At 41.7% G+C, this 17504-nt stretch overlaps 1 protein-coding gene across 2 annotated transcripts in view; it reads left to right on the top strand.

Annotated features, from left to right (window-relative positions):
- LOC121192658 (neuropilin-1a-like) overlaps positions 1-17504 on the top strand; it is a 67113-nt gene that overhangs the window by 40015 nt on the left and 9594 nt on the right. For both annotated transcript variants that reach the window (XM_041054427.1, XM_041054426.1), the window contains 7 exons: positions 4554-4709; positions 5575-5719; positions 8504-8679; positions 8874-9029; positions 11928-12072; positions 15683-15865; positions 16545-16589. In XM_041054427.1, coding sequence (XP_040910361.1) covers positions 4554-4709; positions 5575-5719; positions 8504-8679; positions 8874-9029; positions 11928-12072; positions 15683-15865; positions 16545-16589 — 1006 coding nt within the window. The remainder of the gene's footprint in view (positions 1-4553; positions 4710-5574; positions 5720-8503; positions 8680-8873; positions 9030-11927; positions 12073-15682; positions 15866-16544; positions 16590-17504) is intronic.

Genomic DNA, 17504 nt, shown 5'->3' with positions numbered 1-17504 from the left:
CTAGAGGAAGGCCACAGTGAACTTCCAAACCTGGGAAATATCAATAACCGAGGGAAGCCTCAACACAAATCAGTGTCTGTGCACTGTGCTAATCATAAATCTAATTTATTAATCAGTGAGGGAGGAAAGGTAAAAAGGTGATGAAATTTGAGTTGTGTCATTCATCACGGAAAACAAAGCCCCAAAACCAAGTAGGTCTAATTAGTGTTGTGCTCATTTTGGATTAAAACCTCAAGGCTACTAAATGGAAGTATTTCAGAAATGAGAAGAAAAACACCTCTTCTTCATCAGCGCCATAATCATTTAGAAATTCTGTAATGAGATTTTAAGGGCCCAGCGGTTATAAAACTCACTCAGCAGATTCATAATCATGTTAAAGTTCCAAATAAAAACAGGGCCATGTGATTTTTCAGAGAGAAGTTTAAGGACCATGCCAGTGCTTTTTTAAGTTTCAGTTCTCTAACCACATGCCATGTACACTCGAGTTTTGCTGATCATTTGCTGATCACTCACGACGTATAATTTCAGATTTTTGGATCTATTTTTCCAAACATTCCTGAAAGTTTTTGTATTTAATTTTCATCTGCACAGCAGCTAATCATGTCAACAATTAAAACAGTTAATTAGCAGATTGGTGAAACTAGTATGTCGCTCATTTTGGATGGAAGGATTTTGAAGGCTGCATAAGAAGGTGTTTCAGAAAAGTGAGAAAGAATCCCTACTTCCCCACTGATGTTTTAAAATTCTGTGATGTTTAAAGTCCATAGAAAGAGAACCATAGTATTCTCCTGTTTTTATTAGTGAAGAAACTTGTCGATGTTGTGAAAACTTTTCCTCTCCGTGCGATGCACTGCTTCCCCAGGGGACAGCCCCTTCTGGAAGTTAACACAGAAACCTCAGATGAGAATTGATTAATTGAAGCTCTTTCTTTCACTATCACGGTTAGAGCAGTATCCTGTTTTGGCAGGAAGCAGCGCTGTTTTTGTTAAGTCTCATTTATCCACACTTAGACTGAATTGTGTCCCCCTTCCTACATTTTGTTCCCTCCATTAAAAAGCTCTAAGAGTGACTATTTTCTGTGGCATAAATGTAGACACTGCCAAGTGTTGAGTAATTAGAAGATGGAAGAGCAATTAGCCTTAGTCATTTGACAGAGGAAGAGTCTGGAGAATGGAGCTTTGACTGGCTGCTAAAGAAAACGTGTAATGAATGTGACGGCTGGCCAACAGATTACTGTAAATGCTGAGGCTTTTTGTTTCAACTGGGGCAACATCATCAGCTCTATTTTATTTAAACCCAGGTAAATTGTCCTTTGTCCTCAGCACCTGCACATTTGTCCGACATTTCAATATCAATGTGAAAAAAGGAAAGAAAAAAGGGGAAAAAAAAAAAAAAATATATATATATATATATATATATATATGTATATATATATATATGTATTTTCTCTTAAAGCCACTAAAAAGCCTCCAAATTAACTAATCTAAGGCAGACAAACCACTCTTTGATTGAACTCATGTCCTCACCAAGAAAATAACCTGTGATGAGCGTCACAAGCCAAAATGATTACGAACCACTGATGTAGACAAATTAAAATTCACTCTTACCTTAGAAAATTTGTGGTGTGACACCTCATTGCTTCACTTTTTAACTCTTGATGCTGTAATTAACTACAGAAATGAACACGTCTATCCGGTTTCACAACACAGCTTACAAATCGCAGTGTGTTTGTCACATGCATTATGTGTAGTGTGGGAATGTAGATCAGAGCACAGCTGGGAACGCCAGCGAGCAATCCCACGAAACCTTGTTTCCCAGGGGTCTCCCTGTCAGTCACGGAGCCCACACAGACCTGCGGGAAGCTATTTTCTTCTCTTTTCCTGAAAAAGCAACAGTGGGGAAAGTTAAATAATGGCCTCTGGTGCCTTCCCATGTACAGTATCACAGTGGCAACGTCTCTGTGGTAATTTAATTACACACCATATATTACACAAGCATCCCACATACTTAAGTGTTGAGTGTATTTTGGTATGAAACTGATAATTTCCAAACTCAACAAACAAGCAATTTTGTTTAGTCTAAGTGGAATGAAATGGAAGTCAAATGGAGAATCACCTCATTCAATACACAGTTATGAAAGTAAATCGATTCCACTTCATGCTTTAATACAGTTTGGAGGAACTCGATGTGATAACTATATATGGAGCTACTCTCTCTGAATTTTAAGATAAGCTTTAGGATTTGTGGACAGTATACTGATTTAAAAAGACCACAGCAAGGCTTTCTGTTATCGCAGCTGCTCTCTTTGATGATAACTATCTTTTTTTATAATCTTTTTCTATCTTTTTCTTTTCAAGCACTTTGAACAGCCTTGTTTCTGGACTCTGCTTTGCAGCAGTGAGATAAAATGCCTCGTCCATCTGAAGAAGTCTTTTTTATCTGTTATTTAGCCCTCAGATCATAATTTCATGACAAAACTCAAGTAAAAGTATAGCCATGAGATGTGATAATGTCACTGTAATTTCATTTGGAGTTGTTTTGCTTATTTTAAGAATTTCTTTGAAGAAGTGAAACTTCTGGTGAAATAAGGATGATCACATGTTTTTTTCAAAACAAAACAAGAAAAAAAAGACATAGAACAAGTTACAAAATTAAATCACTTCCAAAAATGTGTTTTGTAGGTCGGAATTTGTTTCCATTTTAAGATGTCTGTGGTAGCATTGTCTGTGGTGTCCCAAGGTTTGAGTTTCTGTTATTTAGTTTGTTTCTTGCCCCCGGCATTGTAACGCAATCAGACACAGGGCAATAAACTTAGTCTAGTCGTACAATCAAACTGGGAAATTACCCTTGTCGGTTATTTTAAGCTGTGACAGCTTTTAGCAGGACTTTAAAGTCCTTGTTTGTCACCAGGAAAACATCAACCTGGAAGTTGGAGCGAAGCTTGTTCGCTTCCAGTGTGCAATGTAATAGTTTAGCTAACAGTCCTCTGTTAAATCGGGTTAGGGTGTCAGGTGCCTTTCCCCAAAACTCTTTGGCAGTATAAATTAGTGCTAAAGACACAACACTTCAAAGGCCATGTAGTTGACCTACATGCTATTTCTGTTTTATTTTTTTGCATTTTTTTGTTGTTGTGTTTTTAGTCCAGGTCAGGGAGAGGAAGCTGCATTCATCAGGCCTCACCAGCAAGTTAGAGCAGCCCGTATGTTGCCTGAGAGGCAAAACCCAGGTGTAAAAAATCCTCCTTGCTGCTCGTTAAGCTCATTGACCTGTGGTAATAAAGGAAGGTGACTCAAATGAGTGTATCAATATTTTCTATCAGCTGCTTCATCTGCTCTCTTGTCTCATCTGGGCTGTGGTGAGGAGAACAAAAATAGGATTTTAGAAACTGAGGGGGACGTAGCCCTCCTCCCATACACAGTGGAAAATATGCCCTTGGCTCAGTTACATGTTTAGTCCTTATTTGCTCACTGTTAGACTCATAAAGTCTGATGTTGGTATAACACAACCTCTCAACCCAGAAGGTTACACACACACACGCGCGCACACACACACACTCACACCCCACAGGTCACACACTAGTCATTAGTGATGCGGGTGGACAACCGTAAAATTGTTCCTGAGCTGGTTCCCACCACACACACACACACACACACACAGCCTGGTATGGTCCAAATTAGTTTGATGTCACACACACTCTTCAGTGTCTCTCCTCTGGACATCCTTGTTGGCCCAGCACCCGGAGGCTCAGATCTCAGTGTATTGTTGCCTCAACTGACCTGAATCAAACTCATGACTTAAATCACATTATGCTCCGTCCCTTTCTAGAAAGAGATTGTTTTGCTGATAATATCAAAACACAGCACATATACAAGCATAGATGCATGAAATCAATTTTAAAGAAGCAGAACAAAGCAACAAGTACCCTAAGAAACGTATGTACCGGGGGGGGGGGGTTGGAAACGCTTTGAACAGTTCATACCTACGAAGTTTAAGAACAGGATTCACTGCTTTTAGTGTCTGTTGCTGCAACAGGCACTAAAATGACTAAGAGGATTTTAAAAGCTATTTAATCTGTCAGCACCTCATCTCATCAGGTTTAAGTGGCCATTTGAAGAGAAAATGATTGAGAAGAGTGCTCATTACTTACAACACTTCTCAGCAGTTTAGCAGTGAAGTATACAGGTTCCATAATGCTCCTTTAAAGGTCTTCGTTACGTGACGTGCCTATCTCTCCAGCGTCCTGCTCTGATTTTTCACTGTCTACTTACGGACAGATCACAGTATAATTAATGAGATCTGAGCCCCTGTTTCCCATATGCTTCGTGTGAAACATGGTACGAGACTGTATTGCATTTGTAGGCTGATGATACAATATTTTGGCTTTTTATGTATGTTGTTACTAAGCAATACGCTTTAATAGTTTGTAATGTCCAAGAATTCTTCTTTTTCAGAAAACCCTCATGCAACTACAGATGTCTGCCCCGGGGTTACCTTGCCTTTAATCCTGTCTGAAGTTTTCCATTAACTTCTCCCTGTATTTACTGTGTTTCCAGGTGGACCTGGGATTTCTCCGATTCGTCACAGCCATCGGGACCCAGGGAGCGATCTCAAAAGAGACCAAGAAGCACTACTTTGTCCGCTCATACAAGGTGGACCTGAGCTCCAACGGCGAGGACTGGGTCACTGTGAAGGAGGGCTCAAAGCAGAAGGTAATGATGAGTCATTTATGCTGTAACAACCCTTATCTATTTAATATTGATGAGTAATGAAGGACTCTGCATTATAATCAACGGGGAGGTGAGTGTGGACAGCTGATTCACTGTTTTCCAAGGCTGACAGCATTTGGCTGCATGCCTAATCTGAAAGTGTGCTTTACATCCCACTTCCCTCACCACAGTCAGAATCAATTTCTTTGGACAAACACTGTCGTAAGTTGTCTTACTGACACGGGCAAAGAGATAAAACGAAAGAGTTTCTCATTAAGCAACATATTGATAGACGTGGCACAAGTTCTCCTGCTTTCATCAAATGAACCATGTCAGAGTCTCAGCTACTGTTAAATGGAACCTGAAGAAGTTCATGTTGAACCGCTAGTTTCCATAGTTTGTACTGTTCTGTTTAATCACAAGAGAAGTCATTTAAAATTAAAGTTCAAGTCAAGTGTCTTTTGGTCAAACCGGATTCTGCTTAAGCCACAACACGCCGGGAAAGGCAGCAGCGGCAGTAGAAGCCCCAGCATCAGCAGTAGCAGTTTAGCGGGAGCTGGTAATAGTGTTGATCGAGTAATAGTATTAGTCATATCACTATCATAAGTAGAAGTCACTGTAGTTGTGGTTGTGGTTCAATAATACGTAATAGGACTTTCAGTAGCAGCAGTGCTAAAAGCAGTCGTAGTTTTTTCAGCGAAAGTATTAGTAGCAGTGACGGTAGTTCCTGCAGTAGCATCATTAGTGAAAGCAGTAGTACTAGAAGCATGTATCATCAGTTTCAGTTGCAGTAACAGGACTATCAGTGATAGTATCAGTAATAGAAGTGGCAGAAGCACTGATCTGTGTTTCCCTGTATTGTCTTCAGATCTTTCAGGGGAACCACAATGCAGTGGACGAGGTTCAGTCGGTTCTTCCCAAACAGACTCTGACTCGTTACATCCGCATCCGCCCCATCACCTGGGAGCAAGGCATCTGCATGCGCTTCGAGATCTATGGCTGCAGAACATCAGGTAACAGTGAGCAGACGCTCACAGAAAACAAACCCAAACACACTGACTGGAGACTACGCTCCCAGCTTCCCAGCACATCCAGTTAGAGCTGGAGTCCATATGTTTATGTATTTCATTTATGTGAAATTTCATGGATTTTCTTTTTAATTACCTTTCCCGGCCCCACAGGGATCATTAAAGTTTAATGTAATCTAAATCTTTTCTAATGTAATATATCTTTTCAAAGACAAAAGGTTAATTCTTGATGTGAAAGGCTTTAACTCTTTAGGAATAACAGTGAACAAAAACAAGCTTTGCCTGCCTTTGACTCTGGTCAGCTGTTCTTTTCAGACCATGTACTCTGGCTTTAATAACATTTTCTCGCTTTTACACATCGTGAATCAAACTAACATCTTTTTGGCTGCCGGATGAGAACCTCCTGCTGCTCTCTGTTGATTTAAAATAATCATTGCTTCCAAGGCGAGCACAAACTCCCACAGAAGGACATCGTTATTCATTACAGAGGAGCAGAGGAAAATCATGCTGCCTCATTACTCATCCTCTAACATTATATAAACCTCAGTCCTTGATGTGCTACAAGCCACTCTCAGTAGGAGAGCTCCATAAAGTAGATATTAGGCTCTTATTCATAGGAGAACAGGCTGTAGAGTGCTAGACAGGTGATTCAAGTGATATAATGATACAACTGGGAAAGTGTGGTGTGCAAGTATTGCATGTAAAGCAGAACTATTATTCACTCCGAAGACCATAACTTTAAACCTGATCCTTATTTTCACATAAATTTAATGTAAATTCTATATGTAATCCTAAACCAGACTCCTAATCCAAAACACTCAATTTAAAGAAATGATGAAATGCTTTAAAAGACAAGGTCACTTTCTCGCATTTATCCCATTTTTTTTTTTTTTAACAAGAAGCTTTTTTTTTTAAGCACAGAAACACAGGAACACACACTGACAATCCTGTTACAGGTTCCATAAAGAGAACTGAGTGGCCATAAATTCACATTGTAGAGGAATTTACATCCTCAGTAGCTCTTGTTAAGCACCAGATGAAACTCTGGAAGCATTTGTCAAATACAAATATCACACTGAGACTGCGACTGTTTCAGACAGGATATTAGATCTAGCTTGTTGTGGATAATGGATTTTACCTTGCGCCCAATGAGCAGACCATCGTGTCCAAGTATTTTAGAGTTTCATCGAGTTTTCCTTTTTCCAAGAAAACAAAAAACACAGGCTAAAGTCTCTGAATTATCCAGTTATTGTCTCAGTTTATTTCCTTAAAACCACCTAAGACAGCAATGTTTAGAGGGAGCAGGCTGGCCGGGTGGTTCAACAGATTGTATTAAAGCCTCAAGGTCCCATGTAGCATTTCCTTCAACAGGCAAGTCTGTCAGTGTCAAGTACCCATGAGACAGGACTTTGAACCTCCAATATGTTCCAAGGATTCTACTACAAGCTGCCTCTCGGCCTCTGACAATGTGTTTGTGTGCAAAATCTCAGGATATGACAAATATAAAATTCCTAATTACAGCAGTAAATGTGGTTAAAAAAGTAGCAGCGGTTGATGCAGACATTCGGACCAAGAATAGCACTGCAATTAAGAAACCCAAATGGCTGTGCTTATGTGGGAGCTTTCATCTTCAGGTGCAGAAGACAAAACTTGAGTTTTTTCCTTTCTTCCCCTCAAAGGTTTTTTTTGGTGTTTTTTTATCGTTCGCATCAAAGTTTTAAGACTAGAAAGTGTTTAAAGTTGTTGAGATCGAAGGCAAAACTGCGAATATTAGCTTTACTTTAGTTGCTTGATACGTGAAGTCCAGTCTGAATAAAACATCCAGGCTCAATCTCTCCGCCCCTCAGGCCCTCGTTCGTTTGAATGGAGCCAGTCGACTGACGCAGCAGGAGTGCCAACGCAGAAAACCTCTGCAAAGAAAATATTGAGGCATGCAGAAAAAAAAAGCTCTATGTTGGACCTGGGTCAACTTTTACCACAACGCAGTGTCATCCAGCAAAGTGTCAGATTCATGCTGTTCATACTGTTCTGCCATCTGATAGTACTTCAGGTTCTTGGATCTGTTACTCAAACTTTAAACTCAAACCTCCTGGATCACTTTTCATGGTCTGACCGGTACCTGAAGCAACACGCTCCCACCAGCGCAGCCCTTCGTATTTTATTTAAAAACTGTGCTGTTTTCTTTTTTAACACCCACTGAGAAGGCTGCATTTTCTGACACAGTGCTATTACCAGCCTGAGCGCAGCCATAGTGACAGTAGTGCAGTAAAAAGTGCAAATCATCTTGTCTTCATCCTCACAGAGGACGGGAAAATGTCAGCATCTGCTAATGTTCATACATGTTGAACACCTCCATGTATGCAGACACCCAAAGGAATATAAACACAAGTCAAGCCGAGTCAGTTTTAGTCATTTAGCCCAAATCTGCTTCAGGGGACTTTACAGTCTGTACAGCATATAACACCCTCTGTCCATAGACCCTGGATAAGGACAAACATCCTCCCAAAAAAAACTTTAACAAGGGAAAAAAAACGTTCATCATTTCATGTTCTTTTCATACAGACTCATCCCAGAGATGATAAATGGGTCTTTGGTGTTTATACTTGAGTTTAAACACTGCAGCTACACCCAGAGGGTATCAACTAAAACCGCTGACTAAAGCAGTGACAAGATAAGGATGGCAGTGGACTTCCTTATCATACTGTACGCCTTTCAAAAGTTTCTTATCCTCCGTTCCCTTTCTCTCCCTCTTTCTCTCTCTCTGTGCAGACTACCCATGTTCAGGGATGTTGGGGATGGTGTCAGGTCAGATCTCAGACGCTCAGATCAGCGCCTCGTCTTACGCCGACCGGGGCTGGGTGGCTGAGAACGCCCGCTTGTTGACGGGGAGGTCGGGCTGGACCGGGCAGCAAACCAAGCAGCCCTTCAGAAACGAGTGGCTACAGGTGGGTTCACAACTCAACTGTCATCGTTTAGTGATGGCGACTGGTGAGTTTAGCGGTAAACCAGATGACTTTGGGGTTAAACCCAGTAAACATTCTTGAGCCAGACCTTGAACAGGCGTCTCGATACTCATTCTGTTGTCAGTCAGTTTGCCTATTAACCAACCAACTGTTTGCTTTCTCATCCTTCCCGGTAGGTGGATCTGGGCCAGGACAAGATGGTGAGCGGTGTGGTGATCCAGGGAGGGAAACACCGCGACCGGAACGTCTTCATGAAGAGGTTTAAAGTCGGCCACAGTCTGGATGGAGAAGAGTGGACCGTTGTCAAGGAGGACAACACCACTAGGCCAAAGGTTGGTTTTGGTTATACCTCTTTCAGACAGAAGATGTGCTGCGTTTTACTGCTGTCACTTCATATTGTATTTACATACATATTACTGCTAGAATAAAGAGAGTCACACAGACTCACAGAACTAAAGGTGCGTTAAAGGTTCCTCTGATCGTTGTCACTCTCCTTTAACTGGTGTTTAAATATCAATTAAAGTCACCTTTGGGAGACATGTCTTTCTTTTTGGCATATGAATGTTTATTAGGTCTGGTAGTATGTGGCCCACATTCAACCCAGTGTTGAATGCAACTAAAAAAGCTTATAAGGTCTCTTAAAAGTCTCATATGAACGGTTCTACTTTTTAATCCAGTTTTGGCTCCCCCTCCCATTTCTTTATCATAGAAATTTCACACTCTCTGTCTCGCTCAGTGGCAGTGTGGTGACGCAGGCCAATACAGATTAGCAGAAAGCAGATTACAAGAAAGCCAGATGAAAGGTTGCTGGCATGAAATAAACCTCCTCTTACTGTAATCTGTAATTCCTGGAAGCCGTCAGACCGACGCTTGACTTGCCGCAACGCTGCTTATGGAATGAAATGTTTAGCACCCAAATTATAGACTGCTATTCATATGTACCAACTGTGCTGTCTGCTGTTGTTGAGCGCTTTTGCCTGACGTGCTCGACAAAAGCTTGACGTGAGGAAAAGGTGGAGTTACATACCGAAACAGAACAGACAGTTTTTTAAATGGCATTAAGTAACGGTACAGTGTTATCAGGCTGTGCAAATAATTTTGGTATGACTGAGACAGAGAAGGCTAAATGAGTTAGTGCTCTCTGTTTAAGACCACACACATTTATTAATTACTTTGTTTGCCAATTGATTTGTTCTTTGGCTCGTTCACTCAAACTTTTCAGTGTTTCTTAAACACCAGACCAGAGGTCCCATAATTCTCCTGTGGTGTCATTAACTTTTGCACTGGTGCTGCAAGGACACACTCAGCTGTTTTATGGTAATCAACCTGCTAATGTTATTCATCTCTGATTCCCTTATCAACAAAGTCCCTGTATACAGAATCTTAGTGTTAATATAGCACCCCAGAAATCCTACAGTCCAATAACAATACAAGTCTGTACCTGAGCTGAGTGAAACAGGAACCACCATGTGTGAGTTCAGCAGCTCTGGTTTGTTCAGAATAAACAGCAGAAGATTGTTGTGGTTGGCAGCATCAGTAGCAACGGCCACAAATGAACGACCAAAAATCCAAAGGAGACATCGCTGTGCTTCTCACTCTGTTTGATGGACGGGAAGTGTCCAGAGCACACCGCCGAGTGCTCCGTTCAAAAGATGGAGAGAACAGCAGCATTCAAAGTGCCGCAGCTGACCACTGGAGAGACATTAAAAAATAGGTATTGATTTTTCTTAAACAAGTTCAGCTCTCGGTTTCTAAACCTTCGTAGCGATTTAAGTGACTTTGATTCTCGCTCCCAAGAGGAAATTCATGTCATTGCTTTAAAGACGCGACTTCCTCTCCTTGCCTGGCCCCGTTGGTGCGACATCCTCCTCTATGTGTTCCAGATGGCAGGGCGGAGGACGAGGTTAGCCACCAGATTCCTGCTGATTTACTGCAGACGGAGATGTAGATGCTCCTCTGTCTCTCCTCTCAGTCTCCATGCTCTGTTTCCTGTGTCTTTTTATAAAACCTCTTCAAAAGACAAGGCAGGAAGGCTCAGTGGGGCTGGGCCGGCACATGTATTTATACATGCATGGGCATAGTCACACACACATACACACACATGCTCTACATAATGTATGTGCTCATGCATAAAGATGAGTGTATATGTACCGTGGGAGACCGGCCAGTTGGTTATTTTACCTGGTGAAAACTCTGAAATCCTGAAAGGGAGACACTTGGGTTTCATAAAACACTTGACTAGCAGTATGTTGAGTAAAATATTTATTTTAAATAAGAAGTCGACCTTGTAACTGTTCTGTGGTTTCATAAAACTCTCTCTTAGAACTTTCTCCTTTTTTCTTATGATCAGTACCAAAGTGCGCAGGCTTTGCTTAGAAATATTGCACTATTTTACAGTTAAAGCATTTTTTTAAAATAAATTATGAGGAAAGTTTCCAGGAAATTATGTGCAGTTCATATGTAGTAATGTGTAGTGTAGTATGTTCTAATTACAACAAAAGTTCTGTCTGCCTTTCAAACACACTCACATAACTCCATCCATAATGCCACGTTGCAGCCTTTATTAAATCAGGCATAAGGAAACTTCAGCGGCTCAGACGGGCAGGAGCGTAGTTGGTGTTTGGTGTCCCACCACTTGGCTCCCAGTGGGACAGTAACCGTTTTCATCTGCGCTGCTTCCATGTTGGAAATATGAAAGGATGGCCTCTGGTTCTGATTTCCTGGCTTTTGCTTTTGTTTCCTTCTTTCATTTGGTTTCAGCTTCTTATCAAAGTGACCCATTCCTGATCAGAAGCAAACTTAAATCCAAACAGCGCGTGTTATTGTAATTGTTTGTTTTATTCATGTCAGGCACCGAGTGGATGAGCTTCACGTTATGATTTATCCTGAAAAAGGAAACCAGATTTTCTCCTAAAAAAACGTTTTATTTTCATCAAATACAAGAAGTAAAATTAGTAAAACTGGGTGTCACATATCACTCTAACACGCTTTAGAAAAGTCTTTGAACTCTGTACCCTGATGACTTCTGCAGGTGACTCTGTAAACTCCATTTGTGTGGCAACAGAAGATTAACACAATGGACAGTGTGCTTAGCGCCTCACATTACACCTTAAAATCATAACTCATCTTGATTTCTTTAATGGACCAAGTCTGGCATTGGATGAACTCTGGTTAAACTCAAGTGAAATACATTCAGTCCCTGACTTATTTGTTTCTGTCATTTCCCTCAGATATTCATTGGGAACCAGAACCACGACACCCCAGAGCTGAGGTCCATGGGTCCCTTCCTTACCCGCTTTGTCAGGATCTACCCGGAGAGAGCCACCTCTGAGGGCGTGGGCCTCCGACTGGAGCTGCTGGGCTGTGAACTGGATGGTTGGTCCCATTTAGACTTTTCACTGCCTTAAAATACAATGTGGTTAACAGCTGAAGCCAACACTTTCTTACACCGGCCTACTGTCCTTACTGTATGTATGTAAAACCATACATTTATTTATTGCCAACATTATACACAATAACAAGCAGAGCAAGTTCAAAACTGGATCGGATTACTCCGGAAAACTTAACTGTGATCCCTGCGGCAATTTGTCTCAGGATGTTATGTTTTAATATCATGATATTACGCCGTGGCTGATATTAAAGCAGGACACTCCTGTGGTTTTCTTGCTTTGGCCGAGTTGTTCTTGGCTGAGAACGCTGCTCAGCTTTCACAAACCATAACCAATAACACACAGCAACGCAGCAGAATTACAGTAAGTGACGCTTCACCTTAGATAGTCGGGGTAACTCAGGCAGAATGAGACAGGTAGGTCAGGAAGAGGGTGGTTACCTGGGAAGCAACTCAGAGTACAGAGTCCAGATCAGCATCCAGTACTCATCTAAGCATAAATGTACCAGTGTAAGAGCTGATCTGAGCACACGGGTTGAGCCTTTGGGCCAGATAGAATTAAAAATACATAATACTACATGTACTCTTGGTTTTGTTGCATACTGTCGAAGTTTAGACCCTTGCAGCTGAGCGGATGCAGAAAATCTAAACTGGACTCACACCCCACTCCTCCAATCTAAATGCCACATGTCAAGGCCACACAACCAATTAACATTTGATATCATGGCAAAGATAATAGGTAACGAAAGCAGGAGAAAAGCTGCCATTTTAAATTCAATTGGTCTAAATGTGAAGCAGCCCACTGGGAAAACTGCCAATAACCCCCCCCCCCCCCCCCCCCCCCCACCCCCGCTCTGCCAAACCACATCTCACACCTCTGAAAAAAACTTCAGTGGGTCTCGCATGGACAAAGAAAACCAGACTCTTTGAAAACAAATGGTGGCGATCAGCGTGTCATGTGATCAATATTCGCTCATTTTGATTTGCTCGTGCACACTTTGTAAAAACAGTGTTTTAAAAACAGCAGAAAGCCAGAAAGGTGTAAAGGATAACACACACACGAGGTATTTCACATGTGTCTTAACAATGGAGACTGTCCTCCCATAAAGAACAACCCCATGGTTACGTTTCATTGTTCAGCGACCTCGAGCAGTCATGTGAAACAGCAACGGCCTTAGTGATTGTGTCAGGAGCAAAGGAGGAAGTCAGGTGATGTTGTTACAGAGCAACAAAGTCCACAGTCCAAAGGTTGGAGGACTTATTGTGACAGTGACACGTATTGTTTTCAAATCTGGCTTTGGCGAAATGCACGTCATCATGGGCTGATCGTGGCATGTTTCCATGTGAAGATACGCCACCGCTCTGTTTCCCAGCGTCAAAGCAGACTGACGCTTCAGAGAAGCAGCAGTTTTATCACACTCACTCCCCCAGTTTGGAAAATCTTGGCTCCTCTGCCTGTACACTATTTTCAAGTGTGTGCAACACGATGTCAGAGTAGATGCCAAAATTCTAGGACAACAAAGGAAACATGATAGCGTGAAGGGAAAGTGTTCAACATGCAAACAGCATTTGCAGATGTATTGGCATTGGTGTGTACGTGGCCTCGATCAGCCGTCCAGTCATTAAACGGTGAACTGCTTACACTTCAGGCTGCTTATCTGCAGTGTTTGGTGTAACGAGGGAGTGCGATAGTCCGGGCAGAGCGAGCACGTGAAAGGCTGACGTATGCCACGGAAGAGTACTATCAATGCTGCTGCAGTGGTCACAGAGAGAGGAGGAAGGGGAGGGTGGGCTCCGCCTCTTACAATAGGTGAGGGAGAAACAGATGAAAGGAGGACGGAGGCTGTCCGGTGGAGTTTGAGTGTCTGGTTGCCCTGAAGGGAGGAATGATAAGAATCAGGCAGAGCAGGCGAGTTTGCAGAGTGTGTATGAGAGACAGAGGAGAAAATAAAAAAAAGGAGAGAAGAGGATGGAATAAGAGCAGAGATTAGAGATTAACTTCAGCCGTGCAAGATGCAAAGGATGTGAGGGAGTCATGGGCCTCTTAACTCTGTTTCCCTGTTAAATTAACAACTAAAAACTCATGGAAACCTCAGAATCTCTCCTTCAGCTAATCATTTTTATCTGAAACAAATTAACTGAAATAAGAAATTAACTTATAACCGATTCAGAGATAATTTCAGAGGAGTTTCTGACCATTTTAATCTTTTCTGTTTAAATGATTGTTTTACACATAGAAATATGTAGTACTTTTGCAAAGGTGTTTGGATTACATGGCTGATGTACCACACAGCACAGGACCAGCTGTTCATCATAGTGTATTTCTCACACTGAGTTAAAGAAGAGAGAGATTAAGGGTGTGTGTCTGCATATGGGGGGTGAAAGAAGTGAAAGCAAAAGATAAAAGAGGGAGAAAAAGGGAAAAAAAAGAAGCAGCGTGTGTGTGTGTGTCTGTCCCAGATGAACACAGTCGCACTTCAAAAGGAAAGAACAAAGACAGCACACACACACACACACAGTGTCACAGGAGACGTGACACAGACTGAGGCACTTTCATCAGACTGCTTACGGTACTTTCGCACACATATGTACACACTCAAATGCATGCAAACCATGTGTGCACACTGGAAAAGACACACAGGTGCACGTGTACAAATGTAAAGAAACCAGACCCAGTTACACAAATCACAGTTTGTCAGTTTATCATGTACATGATGATAAAGCTTTGACCTCAAAGGCTTTTAACAGCTAAACAAGATGCTTTTAAATAATCAACATGTACTTAAGTTGATATAAAAAGCCTTTTTAATATAAGATCCTAGTTCACTTTAATACAGTTCATTTGAATTTAGTGAACAAGTGTTTCTGTAAGAATCCTACAAGTTGCAAAATACCTGTTTCAACAAAAACATCAGGATGCCAATTTAAGCTAGCACAAATACAAGAAGAGAGAAACACACAGGCTTACGGTGCGCCTGCAGATCAGTGGTAGCAGTTTAATCAGGTGTTTTTTCTTTTCTCATTGCTGATGCTGCTTTGAGTTAAATCAGCAGCTCTCTTCTTAAATCCACTCGGTTGTGAGAGCAAGTCTCCATCCCACTTAAAACGCTGCAAACACGTTTCCTTACAAAGTTTAATTACATGCGGACCATCTGTGATTTTTGCATAGCCTACATATGCTAATTCAAGTTCAGTTTGCTCCATTTCCATAAAAACACATCACCAGACATCGACTGACTGGGAGAATTTAACAAGATACAAGAGGTTTCTGTCACTACTGCTTTGGTCCTTGATGGGAAACGAGTGCCGGCTCTCAACCACTTCAACCCTCAGGAAAATCGACATGCTTGGGTTGTGTGCCGTTATCGATGAGAGAGTCTGGTATTCAGCCTAATATCTCTTCCCCAAATGAGTCAGAGGTCTTAATAAACTTCAGATGTTATTACATGTCCTCTTACACTGAACTGAATTTGACCTCTTTTGTTTTTGTGTGTCTGCTGTGGTGATACATGATCTGATGTATTTGCTGAAGGCTCGGCTCCATCGGCCTTTTCTCTGCTCACTCACACACTGTCTCTTATCTGTCTCCCTGTTCAGACATTGCGACGACAGCACCCCCCACCACGCCCATCGTCTCTACACTTCCCATGACCACGTTTGGTGCAACCACCACAGCACCCATCACCGTACCAGGCACAACCCTGGCTGCAGACTGCGAGGAGGGACAACTGGACTGTGCCGGCGAAACGGAGGCGCCCGTTGACTACGACATGGAGACAAGTAAACCAATGAAACTCCTTTTACTTTGTTCCCACCCTCCTCTGTGTCTGTATGGTTTTTTTTCCATGTAGCATTCCACAAAACGAAAGTGTTTCCCAGGCAGAACAATGCAACCTAAAAATGCTAAATGAGAAAACAGATGTAAAACACTTTGCATTGAAATAATTTATGTGTTTCTTCCTGTCGAGTCCGTTTTAAAAGGTGGTATGAGATAAAACTTGCTTGCCTGACTTCTTTTTCACCCCGTAGCAGTCCTCTCTTTCATGTCTTCTATGTATCCTCCTGGTTTTGTAAGACTGGAAGCTTCTCGGACTTAGACCATGAAAAATTCTCCCTTATCTTCCCCCTCGCTGTTTAAGTGTTGACGGCGATTTTTCTTTTCCCAGTCCATGTTCAGAAATTCTCTTTTATCTTACCTTTTACTTTCACATGTAATCAAATCCATTATCGTGATTTTCTGACCTTTGAAAACTGGGAATGGAAGAATTTTCTCTAAAAGAGGTTTTTTTTTAAAAAAAAAAAAACAAAAACTTCACGTGTCATATTGCTCAACACAACCTGAAAGCTTGGTATTGATTTCTTATCCACTGAAGTGTGTTGAGCCTGTGTTGGCATCTGTGTGGGTGGGACCAAAATCTTTGACCTTTGACCTCACTTTGATTGTCCCATCTGTTTGTAGCGGGAGGCCCCACAGCCGCTGACCCCATCATGGAATTCATGCCAGGTGAGGATGTGCGCCGCCGTCTGCCTCCATGTTTACAATCATCATCTTTAATTTATTCCTCTCCTCATCTGCGCTACTCACCTTTTGTCTTGCTTCTTCATTTTCTTCTGTCTTTGTTTTTTCTGTCATCCTGTCTTACATCCTCTCTTCTGCTCCCTACACTGTACAGTAACTTTAAAGTCAAGCTGAACCATTTTACAAGGAAAGGCTAATAAAAAATAAATAAATGTGCCAGTGCAGAGCTACCCGATCAGTGCATGGATTCAGCCAATGGTCCCATCATTCAGTGTCACAGTAGTGACCGCAATCACAAAGAACAATGAAACTGATTCCATGGAAGTAAATGGCGTTTTCATCACCTACCCCCCCCCCCCCCCCCCCCCCAATACTGCTCAGCCCTGACACTGACACTGGACTGCAGAGGGAGGAGAAGGAAGTGTTGTTAGGTTTACAGTGTTGTTAGTATTGTTTGTTTATGATTATCTTTTTGCATCTGTCTCGCCAGTTAATCCAGTTTAAATTAATTTTCAAGTGGAAGACAGATGGAGACAGAGGAGGAACCGAAAAGGGACAAACACGAAAAAGAGACTGAGAAAAACTAAGATGCGAAGAGAAAATAAAAACAGGAACAAAAATCTTTATTATTCTTGCAGTTAAAAGTAATAAAACTTTTCCTAAAAAGGTATTTATGGCATCACATTTATCTTATATTTACAGCAAAATGTGGCTGCAATGTTTTATGATGCTCATGTGAGACTCAGACTGAACTCTACGATGAGTCTCATCCATAGTAGCAGTGGTTTACAAACTATTTGGCTTGTGATTTCTCTTAAGATGAGATAAAATAAGACAGTATTGATCCACAGGTTATGGCTTTGGTTGTGTGCAGGAGTTTGGAGCAGTTCAGCCAAAGAA

This window comes from Toxotes jaculatrix, chromosome 14 (genome assembly GCF_017976425.1).
Source record: "Toxotes jaculatrix isolate fToxJac2 chromosome 14, fToxJac2.pri, whole genome shotgun sequence".
NCBI classification, from domain to species: domain Eukaryota; kingdom Metazoa; phylum Chordata; class Actinopteri; family Toxotidae; genus Toxotes; species Toxotes jaculatrix.
Note: the sequence above shows the minus strand (reverse complement) of the source record. Positions and strands in the feature narration are given on the sequence as shown.